The sequence below is a fragment of the Mandrillus leucophaeus genome, unplaced genomic scaffold (genome assembly GCF_000951045.1).
Source record: "Mandrillus leucophaeus isolate KB7577 unplaced genomic scaffold, Mleu.le_1.0 Scaffold80, whole genome shotgun sequence".
In the NCBI taxonomy this organism is placed as follows: Eukaryota; Metazoa; Chordata; class Mammalia; order Primates; family Cercopithecidae; genus Mandrillus; species Mandrillus leucophaeus.
Window position 1 is genome coordinate 4,744,687 of NW_012108697.1, and position 12,348 is coordinate 4,757,034.

At 32.5% G+C, this 12,348-nt stretch overlaps 1 protein-coding gene across 1 annotated transcript in view; it reads right to left on the minus strand.

The window, feature by feature from the left end:
* Positions 1 to 7,680: 7,680 nt before the first annotated feature.
* The window catches only part of SHOC2 (soc-2 suppressor of clear homolog (C. elegans)), a 104,668-nt gene continuing 100,000 nt past the window's right edge, over positions 7,681 to 12,348 (minus strand). The window contains exons 7-9 of the mRNA XM_011967535.1: positions 12,019 to 12,156; positions 11,572 to 11,689; positions 7,681 to 9,753 (exon numbers count right to left, since the gene is read on the minus strand). Coding sequence (XP_011822925.1) covers positions 9,545 to 9,753; positions 11,572 to 11,689; positions 12,019 to 12,156 — 465 coding nt within the window. The 3' untranslated portion in view covers positions 7,681 to 9,544. The remainder of the gene's footprint in view (positions 9,754 to 11,571; positions 11,690 to 12,018; positions 12,157 to 12,348) is intronic.

Consider the following 12,348-nt stretch of genomic DNA (forward strand, 5'->3'; position numbering starts at 1 on the left):
TTTTTTGAACCTACAACTGTAAAGTCACTGTCCAAGACAAAAATTGTATTTGATATTCTCCCTATAAACAACATGAAAGATCCCAAACAAAAATAACAGCAATTAAGTATGCAAATTATAGATTATACACTTAAGTCTTGCACTTTGTTTGTGGCTTTAATCTTGCATTTGGTTTAAAAGGATGAGGAGGAAAGATATGTGAAACTAATCAAATTTATGGCTATTACAATATATGCTTTTTCAAGTTAAAGATTAATGGGAGAAAAGTTGTGTCTGATATGGCTTTCACCTGGTTAGCCTATTTTAGTCAAGGCCCCACTTTATCAGCTTTCACCTGGCTAGCCTATTTCAATCAGGCCAGTGCAGATGTCATGGTTTAGATGGTGAGGCAATACAGTGGAGTAGAAAGAATATTGATTAAGTAGTGAAAGACTAAGGTTGTAATTTCAATGCTGATATGACACTGCATCAATGTATAAGTCATTCACTTTCCCTGGATATTCCCTGAAAATGAAGTTAGATTTACATAGAAACCAAAGAATCAGGAAAGGAAACATGAAATTAGCTTATTTGTCTAAAATAATACACAACTGATCCTTAAATAAACAAACTAAGCATAACTAAAACTAAAGAAGTGTAAAAAATGATTACCAACATTGTCATGACAAGTTTTTAAAGGTTTAAAAGAAACCTAGGTCCTTAACAACACTCAATTTAACTTGCAGCCCAAATGGAATGCTAGTAATACAAATTGTTTTTAAAAATTTGCTCTTGGACAAACAATAGTATATAATAGAGAAAAGCTATAAAATAACTGCCAAGGCACACAGGCACAAGCAAACTCTTGTTGAATTCAAATTGTTTTAAGGCTTCCCTTGGAAGAACGGTTTACAGTACAGTATTTTTTTAAGTGGGTATGTAGTAAATAATATTCAAATGTCCTACAAATGTAATTTCCATGAAGAGTGGTAAATGAAACAAATATACATATGTATGGGTATACACATATAAACTGAAAAACAGTAATGCTTAATTCTTAGATATATCATCTATGCTAACACCCAATGAATATGGTAACAATGATCATGCCCTGAGAAAATTAACTGGATAAATTATTGTACAAAAACATAAAATTTGAAAAAGTTTGCTTTTACGGTTCTCACCTGCAATCCAAATAAATTAAGGGTTACCCAGAATTACTGGATGTACAGTATTTTTTTGAAGTGCACATCAAAGGCCAAAATCTGTAAATTTATGACTTGCCTCTAAGTTGATGATCACAGAAAAAAGAAAAGTCATCTCCAAATATTTTATTAGAAAACAGTGATTACCTCAAATCTAGGTTCATCCATGAATCTTCACTGTTAACATTTTAGTCTCTATAAAGGCAATCAATGTTCTCACTTGCCCCAAGATGGACTTTATTCCGCAGTCACGGGAGGTGCTTTGGAGGTTAGAAAAATCGAATTCTGAGTTAAATCAGATAGATATTCTTACTTTTAAAAAAGTAGGTTACTCAAAATAGGTGTGAATTCCATTAGTTTGTGATCTAAGGACAAAAATGTTCTATCTGTCCATAGTGTGTGTTTGACAACAGAAGATATAGGATAAACATTTAATTTTGCACTAATGAACAGTGCTAGTTAAAAGACATCGAATATATAATAAATAAAATTCAGCAAAATATAATGATCCCAAATCAGGGAAAACCAGAGAAGAACTTCTTGACAAACTGGTCACCTGCCTGAGTTGAGACAAATAAAGTTCACTTTTGTTTGTATTTTCACCTTCGTGATTTTATCCCTTTTCTCTTCTTTCATATATTCGTATGTATGTACACACGTGTATACACATGGTACATCTTTACATTTCAGAAACTGAAAAATGAATCCCAAACACTGTGTGCACTTCTGCTATAAGAAATATGGTCATTTAGAGTCTAAAACACTGAGCATTAAAATCCACCACCTTCTTGCTCTAGAAAATAAATTTCATTAAAACTGGAGTTTCCAACTAATTTTCAAAGTTAGTGATACAATCTAAACTAAAAAAATCCAAACATTTAGATTCTTATCTCTAATCTCAACAAGGAAATTATTCAATCAAATAAAATATTTTTTAAAAAGATCTGGACATTTACAATGCCTGATTTGGAAGATAATATTTATAATATATGTTCTCAGGGGGTATAACTCAGGGGTAGAGCATCTGGCTGCATATATGTTCTCAGATATATGCACTTGTAATTTGAATAAATGATTACCCAGTCTTTAAGAAATTCCAGTAAAAAAAAGTTTAACAGTCTAATCACTTCAATCTACTAAAGCATTACAGAGCCAATAATCTAATCATTTAAATGTAATTTATTTTTATAACAGTATTCTTTTCAAGTCAGAATATTTTGTCTGTCTATTTTAGAACTAGGCCCTTCCAAAATACAGGCATTCTCTTCCTAGGCCTAAATTTTGCTAACAAAGCTAAGACTATGAAAAAAAATCTAATTCTTTAACTGGATCAGGTAAGCCACTCTGGGTCACAGATGAGTTAAAAACTAGACCTAGTAGTTATCTCAAACCTAATCTATTCCACAAGGTTAACCACAAAGTAAAGGAAAAGTTAAAGAGCAAAATGAAGAGGGAAAAACCAGCATAAACAGGTTAATTAAATAATTAAAAGTCTGGAAAAGAGCGATAAAATTTTTTTTTAATGCAGAAAAATAAGCTCAATCTTTACATGTTATTTCTAAAGAGAAGATTTAAGGGAATTAAATCTAAATAAAGAGTATAAGCAGTCCTATACTGCCCTTAACATTCTCCACCCCAATTCTTTAAGGAAATAAAATTTCTCACCTCTACTACAGCTACTTCTTGATTTTTGGAGTTCATCAGGGATTCCGTCTTTTTCCCATCGTACACAATCTCCCTAGGGAATCCTTGTTTCAATTACCATCTATATGTTGGATCATCTGTTTCCAGGCCTAACTTCCTAACATGTATGTATCCAATTGCTTACCTGGTATCTCCACTTGATTTTCCACGGGCTCTAAAACACATTCTCTTCCTACCTCTAAACAAACCAAAAGAATCTGGTCCTCTGACAAGGTTCCTTAGTTTAGTAAATACACTCAGATGCTTAAGCCACAAACCTGGGAATATTCTTTGATCCTTACCCATTTTACCCACTCAATCATTACTTCTTACTAATATGTCTTGCTAAGGGTCCCTTAAGGGTCATTCTTTCCACCCCTATTACTAAAATTCCAATCAAAGCCACTGTCATCCATCATCTGGATGACTCTAACAGTCTCTCATCTGGCCTCTTGGTCTCTAGTTGTGATATCCTTCAATCTATTCTTCTCCAGGTAGCCACAGTGGTTTTTAAAAATACATATTAAAGAATGATACCAGGAAAGATGACATTTAATCACATTGTGTAAAGGACTAGAATTTGTTGTCTTCCTTAAGTTTTCTTCAGTCAGTTCAATAGTTATCATTATCCTTTATCCAAAAGCTCCTTTATCCTCATAGCTTTTGTTCTTGTGAAACATTTTAAAACACAAACTTACATAGTTTTCTTTATTAGCCAATATTACACCTTATTTTTCTAGGAAACCTGCACTCAATTTCCACCTTTAGTTACCATGACATCCTAAACAGCTGAGTCAGAGCAAACTTTCTTATGAAAGTTTACAAAAGAAAACAAAAACATTCTCTTTACATAACATGGAGATCATGATAAAAATACTATTAGGACTAGAAGGCTCAGAGCATGGGAGAATTACTTCTAAGAATTCATTTCTCCATTATAGAGCACAGTCTTCATTATAGGATATAACAACAACAACAAAATCCTGAAATTTAAGGTTTTCAAAATAGTAATATGTAAACAACATAACTATATTGAAGGACACCATTGACCATATCAAATACTATGCTGCATGTTTTTGTGCACTTATTTCTGTATACCTTCTGCATGCCATTTGCTGTTTCAAGTTTTCCAGAAGAATTTCATAGTAGTAAAAAGTCATTTCTCTCAGTTCCACATTTTTATGGTTTCATGACACTGCAAAGACTGATTTCAGGTCCAGCTTCAGTTACACACAGCATTGGAAATCTTTTCAAAGACTCTATGGCAGAACGTTTACAAATACATTATTTCCATTGAATAACAATACAGAATGACTTACTAAAATGGCAATTTTTATAGAGTCGAAATAATCAACAATATAATTCAGGTTCAAAGTATATTATGTGAAGGCTGTTTATACCTTTTAGCCTTGAATCATAATTCAGAATAGCTAAGTATTCTAAGCACAGTACAAGCCCTGTTAAACATCAGTGGAAACCTAATCTTTACCTGGAGAAAAATCCAAACTGTTAAATATATCATGTTCTTATTTAGCAATTATAAGGTAACTTTCTGAACTATGTTAAAAATGAGTTTTGAGGTGGAAGAAGAGACAAACAGCAAATGTAAAAAAAGTGTGTATTAGTATATTTTTCTATTCAAGACTAGTATTAAAATAAATTATTTGATCCACCCATAAAACATTTTTAGTAGTGGACATCAGGTTTTAAGTACTAGCTAAATTGGCAGATTTCTTGAATAATTTCTTCGAAATCATAAAAAGAAAATGGCATAGACGGCTGATGCAGATGCTACTTGTATACTGTTTAATCAGACCAGTGGAAGGTTAAATTCTCTATAATGCTTTAAAAACTTTATCTGTTTTCATTTTAAGAAACAACACAGGCTGGGCGCAGTGGCTCACGCCTGTAATCCCAGCACTTTGGGAGGCCAAGGCAGGCAGATCACAAGGTCAGGAGATTGAGACCATCCTGGCTAACATGGTGAAACCCCATCTCTACTAAAAATGCAAAAAAATTAGTCAGGCGTGGTGGCAGGCGCCTGTAGTCCCAGCTGCTCGGGAGACTGAAGCAGGAAAATGGTGTGACCCTGGGACGTGGAGCTTGCAGTGAGCCAAGACTGCGCCACTGCACTCCAGCCTGGGCAACAGAGCGAGACTCTGTCTCAAAAAAAAAAAAAAAAAAGAAAAGAAACAACATCAGTAATTATAAAAAGCAAATTAGATAACACAGAACATCTAAATGATGATGGTCACTGATAAAGCACCCAAAACTCTTATTAGATTTTCCAAGTAAGATGATTTTTTGGAGTACCTATAATATATAAAATGCTTCTAATGCCATTTAAATATTATTACATTATTATTAGGATTCCTAGGATGGAACTCTAACAATTTGCACAAAGACAGAATCTCCCCTCTAGCCAAACTTGCACATTGTGCAAGAAACAAACAAAAAGGCTCCTTCCTTAAGGTTCTTAAGTCAGAAATGTGACATAATATACTGATTTTGTTAGAACAAGAAACTTTACCAACACCTGCTAAAAAAAAAACTGTGATAACATACGAATCTATGATGTGAATGAACATCACCCCAGTATATTATGCTGCTGTATACTGCACAAACTGCAAAAGCTACATACTGCATGCCCTGCCCCAACTACTTTCAACAGTAGAGGCTACTCCTCCTAACAAACTTGGAAACATTTCCAGTCTGAAATACTATAAACTACTATCCAGATAGTCTTGATCACAGACAGGTATTTAAATTCAAAACCGTTTACATAAAGAACTTATAATATGTCAGTGGGATATTTAACAAGTGTATACAAAAGAAAGTATTTTTTAAGGGTAATGAGAACCAACTCCAGTTTTTTTAAATTTAAAAAATCCCTTATTTTTAAAGTCATTTTTTAAAGTGAAAAAATAAACCCAGAAATTTTTCTCAGAAAGGCATTCTATTCAATAACAAAGTACTGATAACTATTTTATAAAACATTCTCATATTTTCCTAATATAACAATGTTCAAGATACTCCCTTAGATACCAAGTCAATGTCACAACTCTTGCACATTCAAATTCTCCAAGATTACATAATCAACTAAAGATTTGCCATGCGTTTCCCAATGACTCCTAACGACTAAACTACTCAAAAGAATAAAGCAAGAGAAAAGTTTTAGCTAAGACATTTGATACACTATCTTATCTTCTGATCAAGGCAGAAGGAGACCTTTCCTCACAAATAATTCATTTTAGTTCAAGTTTATAGATTTCAGGAATGTATACTTCTCCAGTTTATTTTGAATTATGCTATCTGCTTTCATCTAATTTTAATCATGCAAGAGTGATCATATATTCTGATTTCCTGAGACCACTGTTGTGCTGTTGGCCCTATATAACTATCGGTAGTGCCCCCTTTTCATTTCAGAAGTGTCTACTTTTATATACTTAGTTACTATACATTCTTATTAATAAACAATTATAAATTCTGCAAGGTGAAATTTGGATTCAATGCACATGGCTTAGAAATAACAGATGAGGCTGGGTGTGGTGGTTCACGCCTGTAATCCCTGCACTTTGAGAGGCCGAGGCGGGCGGATCACGAGGTCAGGAGATCGAGACTACCCTGGCTAACACGGTAAAACCTTGTCTCTATTAAAAATACGAAAAATTAGCTGACCATGGTGGCAGGCGCCCGTAGTCCCAGCTACTCGGGAGGCCGAGGCAGGAGAATCGCTTGAACATGGGAGGCGGAGGTTGCAGTAAGCCGAGATCACGCCACTGCACTCCAGCCTGGGTGACAGAGCGAGACTCTGTTTCCAAAAAAAAAAAAAAAAGGAAAAAAAAGGAAATAACAGATGAAAAGCAAAAGGTTTTAACAAAAATTTACAGAAAACCTAGATAAATTTTAATGTATAATAAGTTATCTATTTTAAATGATTCAAGCTGCACAGATAAATTAGAAATTTGCATTACATTTTTTAGAGATCATTCCCATTGCAATACCTACATTTTAAGTAAAAATAAATGTTTTAAGTGTATTTTCCCTTCCTGTATCATCTACTGTTTTCATTTATATCTATAAAGTTCATAAATTATTTAGCACCTCCCCCTTTCTGTATAAAATAATCATGTGGGCTTTAGAAAGTATTAAACTCTCACAAAAGGACAGCCTGACATTACCATTGCCATTTTTCTCCTACATATTAACAAAAAGCAAAGTTTAGAGCAATGTTTTTATAATATAACATCCTTGAACATTCTTATTTGCTGAGTCTCATGGAGAGACTAAATATAATTTCTTTAAAAGAAAGGCAAATTTTTGGATATGCCAATTAGTCCCACTGCAGTTTCAGGAAAAAGTATTAGCTCATATTTAGTCTTCAACAATATCCCTTATTATATTCAAACTAGTTAAATATTAAATATCTTGATTTCACAGGGATATCTTAATCAGAGTTCATTTTAGTTTCTTGGTAGAAATAATGAAATTTGTGGGCTCTTACAAGGTGACAGACTACAGAGGATATATGTTTTATACTACTTCAAAATTTTTTATAATTTGTCATTATATTGCTTACACACAGCATGACTTCTACATGTAAGACTGATCATTTTACATTTCTGTTACAGATTAACATAAATAAAGGTGGAACAAAAATGCTTTTAGAACTCTATTTTCATTTTAAGAAACAATAACCTTTTTTTTTTTAAGAAAAGACATTTAGTTACTACCTTTAAAGTTCAAGTTCCATCATCTTAATACATAAACATACCTGGATACGGAATTTAAAAAACCACACATACACACAAGCTCTAGGTAGAGCTGTAATAAACAAATTCCTTTTATAAACAAAATTTTAACTGAAAAGCCACAGTAGATGGGGGAAAAAAAAAAGAAGAAAGGATATTACTTGGTAAAATCCAGTGACATCTACAATAGTTTTACAGCACATTTAAGCATTCTAGGGTTTTATATCTTCACCTGCCTTCCATTTCTTAGTTGATCCTTATAAAATCTCTAATTACAAACATAGGTTTGATCTCAAACCTAGTCATGAATTTGAGTGCCAGGAAAAGCAGAACAACAGTCCAAATTTCTATCTTAATATCACAGCCTTAATTCAAAAATGGTTTTGTGTAAAACACAACGCCCAACTAAATGGAAAAAAAAAAAACACAAGCAGCAATATGTAATTATACAAAATAGTTATTAATTATATATGAAGTGTTTTTTAGGATGACATCCAGAACGCAACTTGCTCTGAGACTCCTCAATAATCAAATTGACTTAGACCAACAATACTGCTAAGTATTAAAAGCAGTGAAGCAAAAGAAAATATATCAAATAGTACATGCACATCTTACAGAACTTCCACTGAACTCCCCAATGGCTTCTATGCAATGTGCCTCTTTTCCATAACTGTATTAACAAATACCAAGAAAGGAAAGATGAGATTAAAAGTAATGATACTGAACTGAATTGTTTGAAGCCAGTGCCCCACATGTGGGGAAAAGTGCATTTAGTTCAGCAGCAATACAGCACAGTGTGAAGATATTGTGCTTAGACACAGATATTCCAGAATTGAAAGATGTACAAGGCAAGTCAAGATATAAAACCATAGTACACTGTTAAATAACCTTGAAACATACATATATTGCAGTTTTCAAAGAAAGACATTCATGTCATTGTACAAGGATAGGAAGAAATCCTTAAAGTTACCTACTGTAGTTTATGATATAATAAATACATATCTATATAGCATTGTATATACATATATAGATTGTGTGTGTTTATATGTAATTTATTTGCCAAATTATCCTGTTAGTTTTTGTGGATCTGCAACTTTCAGGAATGAAAAAACTCCTTTTCACTACAAGTTTCTCTTCCCCCAAACTTAAAAAATATTCATACTAGAAAAGGTCTCAATATCCTTCTCCTACCCAAAGATTCACTTCAGGTATTTCGCTTCACAACTCGTCAGAGAAGCATAATTAAAGAAATTCTAGATTTTCGACTGTAACTTTTCACTTTGCCAGTTTTTGGTTTTTTTTTTTTTTTTGACAAGCAAATAACTTTCACTATTTAAACCAGCTGATGCAAATTCTTTAGCAGAGGATTCAAACTCTAGATTTGACTGAATAAAACAGAGCAAATCAAAACAAACAAACAAAAAATCCAGTGATTTACTCTGACTGTAAACAATACATAAAATTTAAATCTCAAATCTCAAAATAAGTTAAAGAAAAATTCTACTTTCAGGGCCTACAATACTATAAAGATACAACAATTGGTAAGGGGAAAATATATATGAAAAGTTGCAACAAAATTGTTTGCCCATTATTTTTCCTAAGAGAAAGTATATCTAACTATACTACCTCTGTCCCTTAAATTTAATAACTTCATAATTTGTTGGCAAATGTTTTAAGCAAACTGGCATATCAGAATACACAACAGAAAAACATCCATCATATTCAGCAAAGAAAACTTATATAAGCCTTTTGTACAGAATTTTAAAAAAATTCTAAATGGCTATGATTCCTCTATTAGCATAAACACATAATGCAATTTTTATAAATCTGCCATATACCAATATCTACATAAATAGATACAGATATAGATAAGAAACATTAATGGCAGTCTATTTTTGAACAGTGTGTGGGACCAGCAGATTTGTATCAGACCATGGCACGATACGGACCCTGCATCTTTAAGAACTGAATGATGAAAGAAGGCCCCCCAGCAACAATCTGAGGTGGAAGGTGACTGAGTGGACAGTTCTCAATACTCATGATTGAAAGCTTGCTGCAGAGTGCCAGCTCAAAGGGAAGGCTATGCAGGTTGGGGTTGTCATTCAAATACAGTTCTTCTAGGTTCTCCAGTGTACCTGTTAAAAAAAAAAAAATCAAATCAATTATTTTTTTAAAAATTAGTTGCTATTTTAAAAGTTCAACCGGGCATGATGCTATGCTGGTCATTACATATACTGAACACACATTTCCTTTAATTCTCCTTTCTTAGCTTTAAAACTCTACAACCATGGATCTCAAATTTTGCTGCATATTCAAATCAACTTGGAAGACTTTTTTAAACTCCTGATGTCCAGCTCACACTCCATACAAACTAAATAAATTAGAACCCCTTCCTTTATGGTAGGTCTTCAAGCTTGGAGAGCTTTGTATTTTGAAAATACATATGCCCCATCTCCAGAGATTCTGTTTGGGATAGTTTGGCACATATATAATACTTACTTATATATATTTTTAAACTCCAAAAGTGAGCTTATTATATATTCAATGTCTATAACCACTTTTCTGTTGTACATGTAACATTTTCTCAAATTAATAGATTTCTTATGTGCAAAAGTTTTATTACTTAATATGAAGCTTTCACTGAGAGTTATCACATGTATGGCAGTAAGCCAAAACTCGATTTATGAGACCTTTAAAATTTTTTTCTTAGACTATCTTAGGATACTTGTATTCTCTAGGAAAATGTCTCAAGCAATTAAATGAGATCAGGTGAATATATATACTAGAAATATATGTGTAAATTTGCCTCATGTGTTTCCAATTTTTAAATTTCAAAATTCAGAATATTTGACAGTGGTATTTATTAGAAAACTAACAGAAATAATAACTAGTATGTAATCAATGTGTTTACATGTAAGATATTTAAGCTTCAGAACAACCCTATGAGAACTTACTATTATCATCATTTTACAGGTAAGAAACTTGAGGCTTAGGGAGTTTACATACCTTATCTAAAGTCACAAAGCCAATAAGCAGCAGCGCTAGATTTTGAATTGTCAACCATCTCCAAAACCATTTTTTTTTTATTATACTTTAAGTTCTGGGGTACATGTACACAACGTGCAGGTTTGTTACATATGTATACATGTGCCATGCTGGTATGCTGCACCCATTAACTCAACATTTACATTAGGTATATCTCCTAATGCTATCCCTCTCCCCTCCCCCCACCCCATGACAGGCCTCAGTGTGTGATGCTCCCCACCCTGTTTCCAAGTGTTCTCATTGTTCAATTCCCACCTACGAGTGAGAACACGTGATGTTTACTAACCTATAGTTCCTGTGGGACGGTGCACTACAGATGGAAGAACATAATGCATAGAATTACTAATTTAAAAGCTAACATTTAATTACCATGTGACCTTAATCAAGTAATTCTCTTTATAAAGCAAGATTACAACTTGCACTGTCTAAAATTCCAGGTGGTCATGTATATTACATAAAATAATGGAAATGAAAACACTTGGAAAATGTTAAGTATTCCCAAATGTTAATATTGGTTAAATATTAATATCAATTCTAAAATCTCATAAATAAATGTTCTTTTGGCATAAAACATTACTAATTTAATTCAACCCTGTGTAATTTTTAAATTTAGAAGGAATATAAAATAACTTCTAAATTGAGGTTATACATAAAACCTACTGGAAATGTAAGTATTCCAAAACATTCACAAATACAGTATTAATCTTAAAACCAATCCTAACAGCCTTTAGGAATCCTAACCAAAACCAATCAACAATCAACCATCAGTGCTCTATTAAAAAAAAAATCTTAAGCCTGATATAACCTCAGTTTAAAAAACAATAGATTTGTCATATTTATCTGATATACTGCTCGAATGCACAAGAGCAAATTATTAGTACAGAGTCAAGCATTCATAGGGTTCATACCAATTTCTTCAGGAAGGTGAGTAAGTAGGTTCTCTCCAAGACCCAGATGTGTGAGATTAGTAAGGTGACCAATGCCTCTGGGAAGAGTGGTCAACTGGTTGTTTGTCAAGACTAATTTCTAGAAGATTAACAAAATAAAAGACAGTTACAAATATATTTCCTACATTTAATGTAAATTAAAATAATATGTCTAAACAATAAAATTAATTAACAGGGAAACTAGATTGGATAGAATGAGAATCACTTACATTACATATTTTTCTTTCACAAAATATCATTTGTTAGGAAAACAAAGCCAGGTTATATGAACACAAAACTCAGCCCTAATACTAGAATAGGAAAGTCTATCTGATCCAAGAATTACATCAAAATCTTAAGAAAAATGTGCAATTTAGAATGGATTCCAAAAACTTTATATAACTACAAAACCACTAGGATAATGTTTACCTGTAAATCCTTAAGATATGCAATTTCATTTGGCAAGGATTCCAATTTGTTCTCTTCCAGATCTAACTCTCTTAACTTCCTAAGGTTTCCAAGACCATGGGGAAGCTTCTTTAGAAGATTGTTTGATAAGATAAGAACCTAATGAGAAATTATTGATAATTTTTAGCAAATCATGAAATGAAATTATATACTATCATTGTGTGGCTTAAAATCTATTAAGCAATGCTTATTTTCCAAACAGTGAATATTAAGGGTAATGTTCAATTATATAACATATAAAATATTTAACTTACTTTTCTAAAAAAATCACCATAGTTATTAGAAAAGAGA